This window comes from Atractosteus spatula, chromosome 5, assembly GCF_055471065.1.
Source record: "Atractosteus spatula isolate fAtrSpa1 chromosome 5, fAtrSpa1.hap1, whole genome shotgun sequence".
NCBI lineage: Eukaryota > Metazoa > Chordata > Actinopteri > Semionotiformes > Lepisosteidae > Atractosteus > Atractosteus spatula.
This window is the reverse complement of record NC_142710.1, coordinates 62,590,819-62,608,434: the sequence shown is the minus strand read 5'-3', so window position 1 is coordinate 62,608,434 and position 17,616 is coordinate 62,590,819. Positions and strand designations below refer to the sequence as shown.

Genomic DNA, 17,616 nt, shown 5'->3' with positions numbered 1-17,616 from the left:
TGCTCACAAAGAATGAGTGTGACGTCAGTGGTGTATAGATTGTACAATGGCAATGATTTTCTCCCTAAGCAGCTTCCTGTATGAATACAGAGTGCTGCCTGTTATCGCTATTCAACTGCAGTCAGCTGTCACGCTTTCTTACTAGAAATATTGAATTTTTCATTTAATTTGTATCAAAATTCCAAAACTTAAAATAGACTATGCATTACTCTTCATGTATACATAGAATTGATACTTTTGACAAAGGTTAAATATTCATAAATATACTACACAAATGTCTATTATTTATATGCACTAATAGAATGTATTGAATACCTAGGGCTATTAAATTCAATTGGCTTTCATGCATTCAATATCACATTTAGAATGGAATGTATTTTTCTTTTTTGACAGACATAAATTAGATTTAGTTATTCAGCAGTAAAGGAGATTTCACTGTTAGAGATTTTCTTTAGAACTGCTCCATTAACAGTACCTGTTTGCCTTCCTGGACACACAGCTGGCCAAACTAGTTTGTCACTACAGAGGTTTGCTTGATCTGAAAAACCAAGATTATTTTAGAATCAAAATGAATTCCATAGTTTTTATCAAGAGAGAATTAAATTTAAAGAACTGGGGGAAATTGGGAAATTGCAACCAGAATAGTGAGTTTAAAGCTGAACTAGAAGTGAAATAATGTGCAACACACTAGTGAGACCACTACACATGGCACTTTGAATAAAATTTTTTTAATCAAAAACGAAATACTAGGACTGAACTGGTAGCCCAAAAATAACACAGAGCCTCAAAAATAAAGGACATGAAAAGTTAATATCCACAGTAAAAAAGTATTAATTTATAAGTCACTGCTGTGTTTCTTCTTTACTTTCCACTTCTGCCATAGCCTCTTGCTTTGATGATACCAACATCAACATGATCATAGACGCTGGAATGTAAATTATGCACATTATCCTAATTCTGCCTCGTTCTCTATGCAATAAATTTAACATGTCAGCTACTGTAGTTGAATGTGTGTTTGAGGGGCTTGCCAATGTATTTATTTTTAATGATAGCCATGATGTCCCATTTCTCTTTTAGTTTGTAATTGTGACTACTAGATTATATGTAGGTTTTACTACTATCATAGCAACAGTGAACAGTAAAATTAAAACAGAATAAAATCCACAAGATATATAATAATACATAGAGTACACAAGCACTAGGGTGACATCAATAATTAGACCACCAAAACTACATCACTTCTGTTAAATACCGTATGTGACCCTGACTCTTTTTTATATTTATGTTGTAATGAGGGTGGTATGGTGGTGCAGTGGTTAGTATGGCTATCTTGCAACTCTGGGTCCTTGTGTTAAATTCCTGGCCTGGGGTGCTAGCTGTATGAATTTTGTATTGTTACAAATGGGGGAGGGGGGGAATAGAGAAAATTAGAGAATGACTAATTGGATTAATCAATAAGTTAAAATAAATTATCATAACCCTCAACTTGTTCAGATTTTGCCAAGAATATACCCAAGCGGTTGGTATACTGTACTGTAGTTAGAGGCATGTGAAATCTTTGTTCTCTGGCACAGCTTTGGCAAAAAGAAGAATAATTTAGGCACATTTGGGTTAACCAAACATTTATTAAAAGCAACAATACACACACTAAACAAAACACAACATAAACATACAACCCACAAGTTACACTACGTGCACATTTACAAATAAGGTGTACCAGAGGACTAACATCCCAGCCACCCAGAAAAACCCCAGACTGTTACCACGTCAAGAGTCAAACTCTTATATACAGTAATGCCTACAAAGGCCCAAAGAAGAGATAATGCCTTCTAAACTAATCAGAATACAACCTGAGGTTAAATCTCTCTCTCTGTAAATTTGGATGCCACATAATAAATGGGAACCTACAGTACAGTATATGCCTATTCTAAAAAAAGAAACTCACTAACCAGGAAAGGCCATTTTTAACTGAGTGATTCTTCACACAGGAGATCAGAGTTCCCTAAAAACTACAGAATAGCAAGCTCTCTTAGCAATGTTTAAATACTTAGCTCCAGTCTGGTTCTGGGTCATCTGGAATAAAGAGCTCTCACTTTCAATATCTTCCTTGCTCTCTGGCTGTTGTCTCCTCTAGCTTAATGTTAGTTACATATTGTCCTCCTGGACTGTTGATTGACACTTTATCATTTACCCTGAACTTAATTAGCTAGGGTAAACCAATTGCTTTGATCAGTGAATCTCAACCCCCTACATCTTAGCCAGACACCCCTTTGCTTTGAAGCTGGAAATGCCGACACTAGCCAGGTGTTACACATTGTATCTAGATTCTTACAGACACTTCTTTAGTCACCTATATACTGTAGCTGTAACAGTATAGTCTCCACGTGTTTGTGTTGGTTTCCTCCTCCAGGTGCTCTGGTTTCCTTCCACAGTTCCAAAAACATACCGATAGGTTAATTGGCTTCTGGGAATATCGGCCTTAGGTGTGAGTGCATGCATGTGTCTGTTTGGGTCTGTGTCTGCCCCGCAATGGACTGAAGTCCTGTGCAGGGTGTACCCTGCCTTGTGCTTGTTGCTTGCCGGGATAGGCTCTGGTTCCCCAGCAGTCCTGAGTTAGAAGAAGAGGTTGGAACATGGTTGGATGAATGTTGTAATGTGTGTTTGATGTATTTCAAGCAGTAAATCTGAAAGGAGGCAGTGGTATTTTTTTTTACTTTGGTAAAAGATGTTTTAGAACTTAAAAAGAGATTGATGGATGAGTGTATGGTTCAAACTGACTATGTGCATCGGCTTATGAAACTAGCCCACTCTACAAAGTTGGAAATGCATGTTCTTTCTTGTATTGCTTCAGTGAGTGCTAGACTCTTATCTAGAAGTTTCTTTTTACAGTTTAGTGACTAGGAAGTAACTTCAGGAAAAGTAATAAAGCAGAAAGCTGATAAAAGTCACAGTGAGATGAAAGGCACTAGGAACTAATGAAGAATCTGGGAATCATAGACCCTTCTTATAACATCACTAAAATTAGTCACACTAGGTGAAAATAAGTTACATTAAGACTGCAGACCCCTGGCTTGTACACATACCATATTCCTTCCTATTTCACAGCCTCTCGTTCAAAACAAAAGTTAATATTCAATATAACAACAGCATTCTGTACCACTAGCTTCTGTCTCTACTGTATATTGTTTTGTCTCTATAGAAATTTTACACTGCATTAGCAAGACCTCTTGTAGAATATTGTAACCAAATTTGGTTAGCATTTTACCAAAATACACATTGTTACTCTGGAATTGGTCTAGAGAAGTGTGAGAAGCCACATTTCTGGACTTAAAGAAATGTCCAACACTACCAAAGTAAAATAATTTTTTCAGGTCCAGAAAACCTGATTCTGATATTCAATGATGAAGTCAACCCAATGGACTTCAGCATCAACAGTGAAAGGCAAACCAAGGTACACAAGAAGACACAAGAAGATTATAGAGAAGTGCATTTAAAAATCAGAAGAGAAGGCACTTCTTAACATCTGGGAGTCTGGAACTGGCAACACATTTATGTTTTAGGAGCTGATACCCTGGCATATTTCAAGAAATGGGTGGATGAAATCCTTGGACCAATTAGCTACTAGGAACCTAACAAGCTACAGAAGGTGCGTCAAAGAGCTTCCTCTCATTTGTCATCTTTCTAATGTTCTTAGGTTCTTCTTAGCTTTGTAGAGAATGCATTTTTAATAACGTGACTCGGCTTGATAGAACTCATGTAACTTTTAAGAGCCATTTTTTTTGTTTCAGGGGTTGTTTCTCTGTAATGCCAAGCTTTGAAGGGAGAACATATTCCATATTAAAAATATTAATAATGGATAGCTAATATTTCCCAACGCTGACTTTATTGCTCATTCTTAATTTCATGTACCATAAACTCAGGAATGGGATTATTATGTTTTTAGCACAAAAAAACATTATGTCTTGAATTTGGAATGGGTGAGCTGTGTTATTAAAGCCCTAGATCTACAGTACAGTAGTGATAACTGTAATTTCTGATTTGTAGATGCTGTACATTCAATGCACAGTACCTGCATTATAAGGCAAATGCGAATTGCCTCAGTTTATTTTCACTGGATACCTCTTTAATATCAGAATGCATAGCAGGGGACTTTAATTTTCTTGAGCGAAGCCTTATTTAGAACTCAGGGAAGCTCTCACTTCCACTGATATAAACCACTCACCCTGATTCCTTTGTAAGTGTTATAGCTTAATATCACATCCTGTAAGCGAATATCATTGTCATTCATTACAGCCTTGCCTTTTTAACATCTGGTAAAGCAATGCAGAACACAATATTTCTTTACAGCTACTTGAAAAACTGTGAGACACAGCACTAGTGACATATTATCTATTTCCTACTACTTGAATAATGAGATTGACTGTTGCATCTTTGCATTACGTGGTGAACTGATATGGTTGTTGTTTTAATATTTGTAGTACTTCTTGCAGGAATAAGAAAAAAAGGAAGACAGCAGGTAAATGAAGAAAACATGATGAATGATTATAGGATTTCTAGTGGACTCGGGGTGCTTAGTACAGCAAATTATAGCCTGGCTGCCTGTGCATTCTGATTCTGTTTCTGGCGATGAAAAGGATAAATGAAACTCAGGCAGTGTTGAAAATAGAATAGGCTGAGGCAGACATCTGGAATTCACAAATGGAAGATCTAGCAGGGCATCAGCACATGACTGGTTTAGCAAAATGGGACAATGAACATACAAAAGATCCTATTCTATGACACATTTGTCTAATAAAATACATTAGCCTTGTGAGACCTCTGCAAACAAAGTGAGTTAGCATAGAAAACTCTTAGTGATACACTCATCAATAATCAATTAATAAAAAGAACTGTGCGGATATTTGTCAATAAACAATGATGGAAAACATAAGATCTGGTTATATTTTGGTATTTATTTTCTTTGTGGTATAATTACTGTATGTATTTATGTAATTATGCCTATATATGTAATCAAGTGTCATACTGTAAGATCTTCTATAGTACATTCCCTTAAGACTAAAGCAATCTAATGATAGAGAAAGGAGCAGAAGCAGTTCTTTGTTGTTTACCCCACACAAAATCCAGTTTACCATCTAGTGTCTTTTTATGGTGTACAAAATGAGCTGCATAAAAACAAATTAATATACTGTAGCATACAGCATTTCTACACGTAATGGTCTGGCCATGCTCTGACAATTTTATGCATGTCTTTCTTTAAGCCATTAGAGCCATTTGGTTGATGTCTTAACTGGATAATTTCTTTCCCATGAAAGAAAGCAATGGAACTGGATTACAGGTCAGATTAAAAAAAAAATTGGTCCAAACTCTCTTAGAAAATGTGTGGCTCTAGACATGAGGAATATGCATAGTCTAAACTGTTAAATGTGGTGGTCGAGTTTAACTCTGACAATTCTGAAGAACAGCAGGAAAGTTTCAAAGCACTGTGCTGCTCTTTAAATGACATTTATTCACCAGCATTGAGTCCTGAGAGAAATGAGCCTACACCATACACAAACACACTGTTAACATGGAAACAAGGCAAGATGAACAGGAACACATTCATCAGAACCCTGTTAGCATTGATCTTTCATAATAAGGCGTGATGCAGTAAAGAGCAAAAAATACATATTAATCATTTGCACTTTTAAGCATTAATCTCACAATGTGGTCTACACAATACTTGCTGTTAGGACATAAAAATGCAATGATGCATAGTATCGTATTATTTGTATACAAGGTGTTTGAAAAATTGCTTCATTTCTAGTTAATCATGTACATTTCCTAGATCTTGTTTATATTACATCTGTCTATAGGCCTAAACATTGCAATCTCTAATAACTCATAACATTTGTTCTTTAAATCGTAGTTTCATAAATGCCTTTTTTAACTAAAAGGTTAGATACCAAGTGCCACAAAGCTAAAAGTGAAGATCTTATCTTATCTTTGCATGGATATGTACTTATCTCTAAAAACACTTGAAATCTCTAGACTGCATTTACCAAAGATGTGTTGTGTAAAGATTCCTAGAATTAGTTTTGCTTGTGAACCCTTAGTTATTTAATTGTGCTTTCCTTTAAATATTCAACCACAGATTGGGTTTCATGAATATACGTTATGATGATAGCAGTCAATACAACAAACCGAGTCATGGAAGGACGGTTCCTGCCCTGAAAACGTTAAATTTCATTTACAATGATTTTTTTTCTTATGCAAAATTCATATTTTATGTATTTTCTTTGCCATCTTCGCCCAAGAAAACCTGATATCCTGTAATTGCACAGTCATTTCAGCTGTATTTCCTGAATATTTACAAGTAATCATTACATCATATTTATTTTGCAAACATACTGGCCGCTGGGACCATTTGCAGTTTGCACCATTTTCTGTGCTGAGTAACTGTTCTAAGAAACTCATAAATGTTTGTTTAGAAGTTTTGTCCTACATTTTCCGGTTGTAGAAACAATATCACAAGTACGCAGATTGTTTAGAAAACATCACTAAAAATGAAAATAGAAGAAAATCCTTGTTCTACATTTAAAACATTAATTGATATCTTGCATTAACTTGACAATAAGCAAAAATCCAAAGAAACCAAAAGTACTTCAAAAGTACTATTTTATGAATTGCATCTTTTGGTGTTGATTTTTAGAAGTACTCAAAGACCAAGTTGTTTTTAGGTTTCAGGTCCTTATGCATAAGAAAAAGAACTCATATGATTATATTTAGGCAATGCTGCAATGGGATTTTTGCTAAACTGACATGTTATTCATTCATAATTCTAACTGTTAATAAACATTCATGTGCTTATTCTTAATTGATCTAAAGTTATAGATATATTGATATACTGCCTTTGGACTAAATTATAACTCCCTGGGCGCCTTTTTGATGAAGAAGAAAAATAGCTGTCATCATGCACTGTCATCAGAAACAGTTTAATGTAGAAGCTGATACTCTAAATCCTAATCCCGATTTGCCTATATAGTGCTCTGTTGCTTTAGGCTGTTTGTTTTATTGATCCCAGAAATAATAAGACAACCTTACTCCATAAAGTCAAAATGAAAGCAATGGGAGAAATCCTCCTTTCCAATAACAGCATTTCCTGTCTAAGTGTGTGTTCTGTGTACAGCGTCTGAAAAAGATGCAGGAGGCGGCTCAATGGCATTATTTGCTACCGAATTGAAACATTGTTTATCATATTATTTTCAGCTTTCACCGCGTGTGCAGCATTGAATAGAGTGAAACATTGTTTTCCTAAAACAAAAGACAAGCGAAACATTCATCCTCATAATATACTACTAAAACTGTTTTAACAACGAGCATGGATGTCACACGAATGTAACACAGTATTCTATTCAAGAAACAGTTATAATTTCTATATGTAGGAATTTTATATGAACAAGTGAGTTTAGCAAGAAACGTTTGAGACGGGGGCGCTAAAGCTGTATTTTGTAATGTTATTTATTCCGGAGGCAAATGTAATAAACTTTAGGACCAGACCTTTCGGTGTTTTTATTGCCGCTGCGCACGGTAGTATCGACAGCGCCCATGGGCGTAATTAAATACTATGTTTAGGCGTCTCAAACCATGACGACATTTACCAAAACTGACCATTTCACGCTAAGAATAGAACAGAAAGTCCCACCAAAGCCAGACATAGTTTATTTTCAGAGTGTTTTTTTAGATGTGTTTAATTAATTTATAACATAAAATTAATTACATTCTGTTTACAATGTGTGCTTGATTTTGCTTCGGGATGCCATATTGACGGGAATGTTTAAATTCATTAAGTGTATTTAAGATGTATTATCAATAATTTATAAGGATGTAAATGTATAAGCATGTAAACCTGTGAAACTCCAAAGCCGCCTACTGGACTTCTTCTATTATGACAACTATCGTAGTGTATCATACTGTATTGAACATGTGAAGTTGGCTGTACATGTCTGTGGCTAGTACCTATCTGATTTCCTTACAAAATAAATGGCAAACAAAAAACGTAAAATAATAATACTGATGCTTGAGGGTCTTGATGTTTTCTAGTTAATTAAATGCTGCTGAAGACAGTCTCCACTGAAATCAAATCAGTTTTATTCTTGCGGAAATGGAATTATGAAAGTATTCAAACCATGCTTCTGTTTGTTAAGGAGGTGTGAATATGCAAACGCAGCTCAAGATATTTATTCAGAAAGAAAATCTGGCACGGAAACCGGATAAACTGGTGTCTGTAACTGACATGAAAACGTGATGCTTAAATGATGAGGTATCGCGGCGCTCCAAGCCGATCTGATCTGGGATGTGTCATCTGATGACAGCAGGCAGAAGAGTTTCATGAAAAAGGTCGGTCGGTACCTGTTGACAGCGCGAAAAGCAGGACAGCAGCAGGAATTGCAAATGATAAATCAAACTTCAAACACTTTTTAAAGACGTAAGCCAGTAACCGGAGTTCCAGGCTGTTTCGGATACAACATCCGGACACACATTGAAGGACTCATAGCATCACTCGTTTAGAAGCGAACAACCCAAATACAAAGGAAAATAAAGGAAGCTGGACAACCAACAAGGGGTTAAATGGATTTCCCATCCTCGGAGTGGCTTACAGAGGTTAGTTATTGTGGTGCAGAGCCTCTGGACGGCGCGCTGCTACGGACAAACGTCTGACCAACTTCTTCTTTACTCATTCAATCACTCCCAAACATAAACAATGGCGGAACGGAGGAGCCAAACCGAATTACAGTTGGAAGGCAACGAGCTATAGAAATAAGAAGGAAAAAAAAAAAGCGGTTTTCATTGCTGGTGCGCGGGCACCCGGAGATACAAGCAATATGGAAAGCCCGACCGAAAACCCTAGCAAGGCTGCGGAGTACCTGAAGGAGCTCAACAAAATCATCGAGACCCAGCAGGAGTTGCTGGAGAAGCAAAAGAATCGGATTGAAGCGCTTGAGCAGCAAGTGGCCGAGCTGTGTAAGGAAAACGCCTGTCTGCAGGACGAGCACCAGCGGCTACTGGCCACTTTCCGGCTGCAACAGGGCAATAGCCATCCCACGTTAGGAGCCATAAAGGAAAATGCTGTTCAAGAGAAGTAAGAGAATGCTCTTCTTAACCATGTCGCTCTGGTATGCTGGAGAGTTCAGCTCAAGGGGAAAATACTCGAGTTTAAAGAATGTTCTCTAGTTTTTTTTAATATTGTCCGTTTATATGTAGGACGGTGGCAAACTGCTGAATATAGCCCAACTCGATATACTGTACAGTATGTTCTCAAGAGTTCATCCATAGGCAAATCGTGACACGTAATTGTCTGGAAGTGAACGCAGCCCTCAGTCTGGTGGGATCTAACACCGTCCAGACTAATGGTAATTCATTTGTCAGGTGTTCTGGTGAGGGTAAGCTCAGTGTCGTCGGGCAGCGCTTAATGGTTTCTGACAGCTGTTGTAATCTCTTCTTGGAAATAAAACTTTGTTTGCGCGGAGAAAAACATCCCATATTTGCTGCAAGCGTTTGGTTAATTGCTCATGATTTCTCAATAAATCTTGAACATTCCGATACTGTTGAAGAATGTGCTTGAAAGCCATATTAGGCGTTATTTTGATCTTGAGAAGTGACAGGAAAAACTGAGCGTCCACGTCCTGTATTTGTATAGGATAGCGATGGATGCGTTACCCGCGTGTACAGAGCAGAATTCAGCTTCTGTTCGCTGTATAAAACAATTTTAGTGTTTCTATTCTAGTTTTGTTGAAAGGAGGGGGGGAAAGTTGGAAAAAAAAAGTTTGGGTTAGCCCTGATCTGCCCCAATGATTAGCTTGGAAAACACCGATACTGTACATGACATTTTCACGATGGTTCCTCCCTACAGCAGCCTATTATGACAGGAGAGACAAGCCTCCCTTAAATGTTAAGGGTTAACTCATATACAGTATACTGTACGTCTAAGGTGAAAGAATTACATAAAATACCCAAAAAAACGTTTTAAACCTTTTAAATGCTGCTTTAAGTGCGGCAGTTTCGTGTGAGCCACTCTTCAACAGTAGGCAAGAGTAGTATTTCAAACAGAATTCAGTGTTCGAATGGCGTTCTTGCGTGTATTTGCAATAATTTGCTAGGTGACATTTCTGTGATTAACTGAAGGTTTTCTAAGCGGTTCTGTTTCATCCTGGATGTGCAATACCTCCGCACTACATCGCTGTAACGTTGCTTCATGAGAGATAGTTGATAGTTGAAACCGTATGTTGGAAAGGAGGCACACGGTATTCAATTACTCCCGTTCAAACCTTCCAAATCTTACCATTAAGCCAACGAAAACGGTTTCCATTCACTACGAACCTAATATTAAATCAGTTTTCCACAGAAATGAAATTTGCCATTTATAGATACGGAAAGGCACGGGCGTTAAAGTAGTTGGGGTGTACCCCCTGATGCTGGTATTGATGCTGTTGAATTCCGATTTCAGTAGGATATCAGCTAGATTGAGTCAGACTCCATTGTGTAAAACATGGAACTGTTAATGGACCATCAGTCTCCTCAAGCAGATCTAAGTTGAATTTTACGTTCATAAATGCATCTCTATTTTTGTTTTGCATAGCAGTATATGTTCAAAAAGTTACAAGCAGAAGCACGACAACAAGATGAAAAGGCTATTAACGCGGTATCCCATTCTGCACTACACAATGTGCCCCTTTGACATTTTCTTTTTTTATTATTAATCATGGATATCAGCCAGTCAGGATAGTTGCTGTATCATAGCAATTCCGATTACGGGTTTGTTAAACAACGGATGCTAAACATTTATTTTAATATTCTTAATTTATAGCGTTAAATTAAATTACTGAATATTATTATCTGGGCTCCATATTTTCAGTTTGCTCCTAATTATAAAAGATTGCTCTTTCCTAACTTCTGAATTCTGCAGTAAATGTGCTCCTAATTGGAAATTATTCTAACCTATTACATATTTTTTTAACAACGTCATATTCATTGTGTACTGTAACAGTGGGTTCATGCATCATGTCTGCAATATGCAACATGGTGAATTGTCTGTGCTGGTCACAGCATGTAAGTCTTTTAAGTGGATTTACTGCACAGATAAGTATTAATCCGGGATATTTATGGAATGCACTATAAGCTTTTGGAAGTGGAGCAAAGCCCATAAATTTCACTGAGTTTGACTATGTTGGGTACTGTAATGCCAAGCAATGACATCTAATTTTAATAACTTCTCAGACTATACAAGAAGGTGCTCTTGTGTTAATAAAAATGTGTTTACAGCGTGTATGTTAGCCCATGTGTTTTTCTTTACACTGCAAAAATCTCTTCATCTAAACTGAAACAAGCATCATTTGGTATAAAGATAGTTTTTGACATTTGTAGACGCATCTGGATCATTACAGAAAACATTTGTAATTTATATGGGTTATTCTAGAGGCTCCTACCAAACAATACTGTACATGCATTTTAATAGATCATTTTATGACAGCTGCCTCAAGTTGTAGAAGTTTATTTATGGGTCAGCAAATTTTAAGTCACAACAAAAGCATACATTTCCATTACATGTGGTTTTATTACAAATATGTGGTTTTTGTTACAGGCACCCAATTTGAATTCATGCCTGGGTTATGGCTAAGGACGCAGCAACCGCACGTGTGATAGACAGGAAGTGTGAGCTACTCGTTTTTTAATCCGTCATGGGGATGTCAGCCCCCTTATGGCGGATCGCTGATGAAACGAGAGGCGTGTTTCTCACCCACTGCACAGGTGGCGCTAGGTGTAGAGACGACCCCGTCCGACTAATCCCAGCTTTCCTTCCAGGCGCTCAGCCTATCCTGCGCTGTTGTGTGAGAAGTCCCGGTCACGGTCTTAGTGACATAACCCAGACGCAAACCTGCGACGCCTGGGTCATTAGAGCTCCACCCGCCTTTGCTGGATGAGCTATTCAAGGACATAAATTTAATTTTAATCACCAGAGAGATGTCAAGTAAAAAAAAAGATGAGATCATATTTATGACTTAATGTTTAGTTCCTTCACATTTTGCCAGCTTTACAGTCACAGGAGTACCGTAATTTAATTGAAGGACCGGGGAAAGGACGGGCATATTAGCAGCATGTGTAAGAAGGCTGTCCATCAGTAAACTAAAGATTTGTCTATACAGTCAGAATACTGTTTAATCATATGGCCCTTAAATAACACCATGATAATAATTTAATTTGGAACATAAGTCATAACACTTCTGTCAGTCCATAAATGTTAATTGTCACTTTCTTGGCAAGTGGATTATACGTAATTATATTAAGAGTTAATCAGAATGCCAAGAAGTCAATTTTTACTGGAAAATAATCATTCTTTATCTCTTCCCTATCAGTGCATTTTCAGACATTCTTTCAAAGACATTCTTACTAACGTGGAGACCTTTAATTTGTGTTTTCCGAGGTTTTCTGATTCTTAACACTCATGGTACCTACATTACCATATCTATTTAAATAATTTAAGGAAATATAATTAAGATTTTAGTAATTGAAGTAGCTATCTGAATCCTTGGCCTCAGTTTATTTTGTAGCTCCTTTTTCAAGTTCATAACATGCCAGGTTATCAGACACTCAAGTTTGTGCCTCTTTTTTCTCATTCTAATGTAATCGACATGTCAGACAGGGTGCCACACCTGGTAGGTACAGTATATTGTTCTGCTTTTTTAGAGTGACATTGTTGTTCTCTATTTTAATTCCTCTTCTCAGCTCACCAGATGTAAGATGTTAACAAACTGGCCTCTTTTACTATCTTAGTACTTCATTGTTGTTCTATTTTTCCCTGCTTTTTCAGTTATTTTTAGTCTCAGTGGACAAAGTTTAACAGCTTAGAAAACGGTGAATACACTTCTGTATTTGAAGGACCTTGAAGCAGTTCTTATGCAGTACATTCCTGATGCAAAGGTAATATGATATGCTGTGTCAGCATTGGAGTTGTTTACACAAATGGCAAGGATTATTCCACTCTGGAAGTCTGGGAACAAAAAAGATTCATCATCTGATACATTGTCTTGAAACTAAATCAGGAAATAATGTCATACATCTGTAAATTTTCAAAGTAATCATTTCAACAAAAAGGCAATGTGGAGTTGTTTAGAAAGTGCTATTTTGTGCCAGTGGACCCAGAAGGATATTTTGTAAAGAATGAGAATGTCTTCTTTCTGTAGACTTTACACAAGGATAAAAAATTCATGACAGGAAGTAAGACAAGTTGTCCCTCACTTACAGTAGGTACAGCGAGCCGAAGACTCTTACATTGGGGGAAAAATGAACAAGACTACTGATAGCATAAAACAAAAGGTGAAGGCTGTTTCTTTTAGCTCGTGTGCATTGCTCTATTATAAATCTGAAAGCAAAAATGCTATGAATGACCTGTTTTAGTCATATGTCATTTAAACAGATGGAAAAGGCATATGTACTTTTAAAGGTAATAATGATTTACTGCAGAAAAAGCCATTAGTACAACACACAATGTGAACTGCTAAACCTTAAGATATAATGTTCAATAAAACACTGTAGTCTTGCTGTTAACAGGATTGGCAGTTGTGAAAACCCATAGGTAATGATATCCTTTGATATACTCAAATAATAGTAATTAATAATAGTAATTCCTTAATATAGTGCATTTAATCCCAAAGAGTCCACCACTGGTGTACGGCTCCCTCCTGGGTCATACACAATAAGTGTTGTGCGCCAATAACCCCACAATACAGCAGACTCAGTGAAGAACCTGTGTCACCAATTAAACTGAGGCAGAATTAGAGGTAGTCTAGATTGTGCACAAGAATGAATTTAGCCAGTACACCTGAGTAACACCCATATGCTTATGAACAGTGCCACTGTGTCTTCAATTACCAAACAGTTAGGATCTTGTTTTAACAGCTTATCCAGAGGACAGCATCTCTTTGAAATCCTTTGCTGCCAGTATGGAGACAGGCGATACAGCACTCTGTCTCTTGTCACCAGAGGAGGACATTGGTTTAACAATTCTGATCTAGAGGGAAGTGCACCATATACAGGTCCACTAACACCACTGACGGCATCCCTCTGATTTTATTATGCCAAGCCCAGTCTTGCTTAACTTCTGAGATCTGCCGTGATTAGACTGCATGGTGTTAACACGACTGATTATGCCTCATGGCTTTGGTTTGCAAAGAAGAGTGCTGAAAAACTGTCTGTACACTGTTAGCCTATGAGCGCAATGTTAGAATGCTTTACTGCCTTGAAGCATTGAAAAGGAAGGGATGACTCGAGCTGCACACTGCAGCAGCCAGAGTGTTTTAAATTACGATGATGCTAATTAGGTAGGACTGAACGTATTGAAAGCTGTGGCTTTTCTTAGACAGTTATTGAAGTTTTATTTTCATATTTGAATTTAATGTTTGCTCTGTTTGTCTACAATATCAGAAAGGTTCTGTATGTTAGGTTAATGCCTGTACCCTGAAACTGTGGAGTTTTAGTTGGGTCTCACCCTTTTCAACACAGCTAGAGTATTCTATGTTTCAGTTTTTGTAAACAGTGGCACAGTTTAGATTTGTTAAGCCATCCTTGAGAAATGTAGTTCACTGAATGAAATTCATTTATTTTTTCAGATTTCTGGTCATTGCTGTGTATTTTTTCAGCATTCCATCATGATCCCAGACTATTTAGCACAAAATATCAGGAAAATGTGCAATTGATATTCATAACACTTTTATTTATGATTAGTTACAGCTCATAAGCTGTTAAATTAAACCTCTGTAAATGTATCTCTTGCCTTCATATTTGGTATTTGTTTTTGTTTTATTTTGTTTATTGATTCACAAGAGCAAGACTTTGACTTACAGTGCCTTTCAAAAGTGTCCTGATCCTTTCCCATTTTGTAAAATTACCACTTGATGACAATCTTTTTGGTCTCTACCAACTTTTTACACCAGCTTGGCTCAATTTTTACACATTTTTCTTTGAAGATTTGCTCAAGAGCTCCCATGTTGCTTGGGGATCACTTACTGTATAGCAGCAGTCTTCAAGTCTTCCCACACATTCTTAATAAGATTCAAGTCAGGACTTTGACTGGACCACTTAAAGACGTTAATTTTCATATGCTTAAGACAATCCAGTTCAGCTCTGACTGTGTGCTTTGGGTTGTAGTCCTGCTGAAAAGTGAATATTTTGTCCCCGTTTTAGGTGTTCAGTAAACTGAAGCAGGTTTTCCTGAATGGTCTGTGTGTTCTTCGCTCCATCCATTTTCTCTTCAATCTTGATAAGCTTCTCAGTCCCTGTTCATCATAATCTGCCACCACCATGCTCAACAGCAGGGACAGGTGATGCTGACTGGGTGATACTCTGGGCTTTGTGATGCTCTGTGCTTTTTGCATTAGACGCACCATTTTGTCTTGTCAAGCCACAAAACGAATTTTCCCCTTGATTGCAGTATCATTTAAATGCTTTGTTGCAAACTCCATGCAGGACTTTTTTTTCCAGTAATGGCTTCCTTCTTGCCATTCTGCCATAGAGATCGTCTTTGACTCATGTACATTTTATCATTTACATAGACTCAGCCAATGGACTCTGTAGCTCGTTCAAGCTTTCAAGTTGTTTTGGGCCTCACAGTGGCACCCTTAACCAGTTTGCTCCTCCAGCTGGTCAGTATTGAGGGACATCCTCATCTAAGCAGTGTCTAGTTAATACAATTCACCTTTGAATTCATATTTATCGACTTCACCATGCTCGAAGGGATATTCATTGTCTGTGAAATTTAAATCCCTTCTCTTGGTCTGTGCCATTCTACAACTTTGCCCATAAGGTAGGAAAAGCTCCATAGTCTTCATGGCTGAATCTGTGCTCAAAATGCATTATGTGACTAAAGAATTGTACAAAGCAAGATGTATTAATTCTGAAATCCTGTGAAACACTATTATTGTAGACAGACAGAGGCCTCTCAACTAGTTGTGTGGGTTGGTAAGGTAATTTATTGAACCCAAATGAATACATACTGTAAGTAATTGTGATTTTTTTCCATTTTTCTTTCATATTAATTTTCTATTTACTTCTTCCTTTTAGTTTTTTGCTCTTAAATGTGGGCTGTGTATATAACAAATACTAATTGCTATGTCAAAGTGTCATGTCTGCAATAATAATTTTATTATTTTATGTTTACATTTACTGTATTTAATAAAAATAGACTGTATCCAGGTGAAGATCTAAAATAATTGCTTGGCTACTTGAGATTAAAGATCAGTTTAAAAACAGCGCTGACATTAATATAAAAAGCTCCATAATTTGAAAAATATTTGAGACTCAGTTTTAAAAGAAAATGTGAGTGAATTTCTTTTCTTAGCAGAGAGAGTGTTTTTCAGTTTTGAATAGAGATTTAATGCTTCTGAAGTCACTTCACATTTTATTTTTGTTTTAAAGAAAATATATTTTATGGTGACTCATGATTCAAAGAAGTATGCCCTTCAATCACATATTTAACGATTGTCTTAAGAGCTTTATTACGTCTTTCAAAAACATCACAGAAGACAGAAGAACAAAGTAGCACGTGTTCATCTGACACCTCTCACTAAGCCAGACACTCTGTTGGACAGGATATTGCCAAGTCATAACAGAGAATATTTTAAGCTTTCTGTTCAGTTTGCCTTTAAGGTGTGTTTCTCAGGAACAGCAGTCTAGACTATGCAGAGCTGTTCATAGGCAGACTGTAGTAATTGCTACAGTGAATCCTAACAAATGTTTTGAGAAATAAGACTGTGGAGAAGCAAACATGCACCTGAGCATATATGTATATTCCAACTAAATACCTAAATTTGTATGATTTCCTGACCTGACTCCTACTCTCTCTGTTTCAAATTCCAACTCAGCTCTGTGAGGAATTCTGCTGACCAAATGCACCATTCTGCTGGCTAATCAGGTTTTAGTTAAAAGGTCAGTCTGTTAGGCTTTTAAACTTCGATAGTAAGGCAGTCCAACACCTGTAAAAGATGACTAATAAAAGTGGTTTAATATGTGCTTTTTAAAATTTTGTTAGTTTTCTGTGATTTCTGTTTTTCAACAAACTTTTCTTCAAGATACAACATCAGTATTGTTACTCCTACTGGTTTTATGTTTAAGGATATGTTGTAACACTCTCAGAGCACATGGGCTAAGCTCCTTGATCTTGAGAAGAGATGCTTTAAAGAAACAAAATATGGTTAAAAAAAGAGCAGGATTTTGTTCCATAATAAAAGCTTTTTTTTTTACATAGGTCAACAGAATGGAGATTGCTAATTATTTCTTATTTTGCGTTTGTCAAAAAATGTCATCCCCTGTGTAAGAATCTAATGGTACAATGTTAATCCCAGCAAGTACATTTGGAAAAACTTCTTCAGAATTCCAAGCATGATCCTAGACCAGGTGACTAACAAGAAGTAAACAAGATTTAAATTCCTGACCTATAGATCGCATTAAAGCATAACAGAATTGTGGACCATTTACATCTGACCTTTTGCTCACTATACTGTCTTATGATACTGTATGTACTTTACTGTTCAGAAATTTGGAGGCATCATGCATACAGACAGTGTTCGTTCCTCTTTACAGTGGGAA

The 17,616-nt window shown here is 36.8% G+C and overlaps 1 protein-coding gene across 2 annotated transcripts in view; it reads left to right on the top strand.

Annotated features, from left to right (window-relative positions):
* The first annotated feature begins 8,345 nt into the window (after window positions 1-8,345).
* The window catches only part of iqsec1b (IQ motif and Sec7 domain ArfGEF 1b), a 203,608-nt gene continuing 194,337 nt past the window's right edge, over window positions 8,346-17,616 (top strand). For both annotated transcript variants that reach the window (XM_088916110.1, XM_088916107.1), the window contains exon 1: window positions 8,346-9,118. In XM_088916110.1, coding sequence (XP_088772236.1) covers window positions 8,862-9,118 — 257 coding nt within the window. In that variant the 5' untranslated portion in view covers window positions 8,346-8,861. The remainder of the gene's footprint in view (window positions 9,119-17,616) is intronic.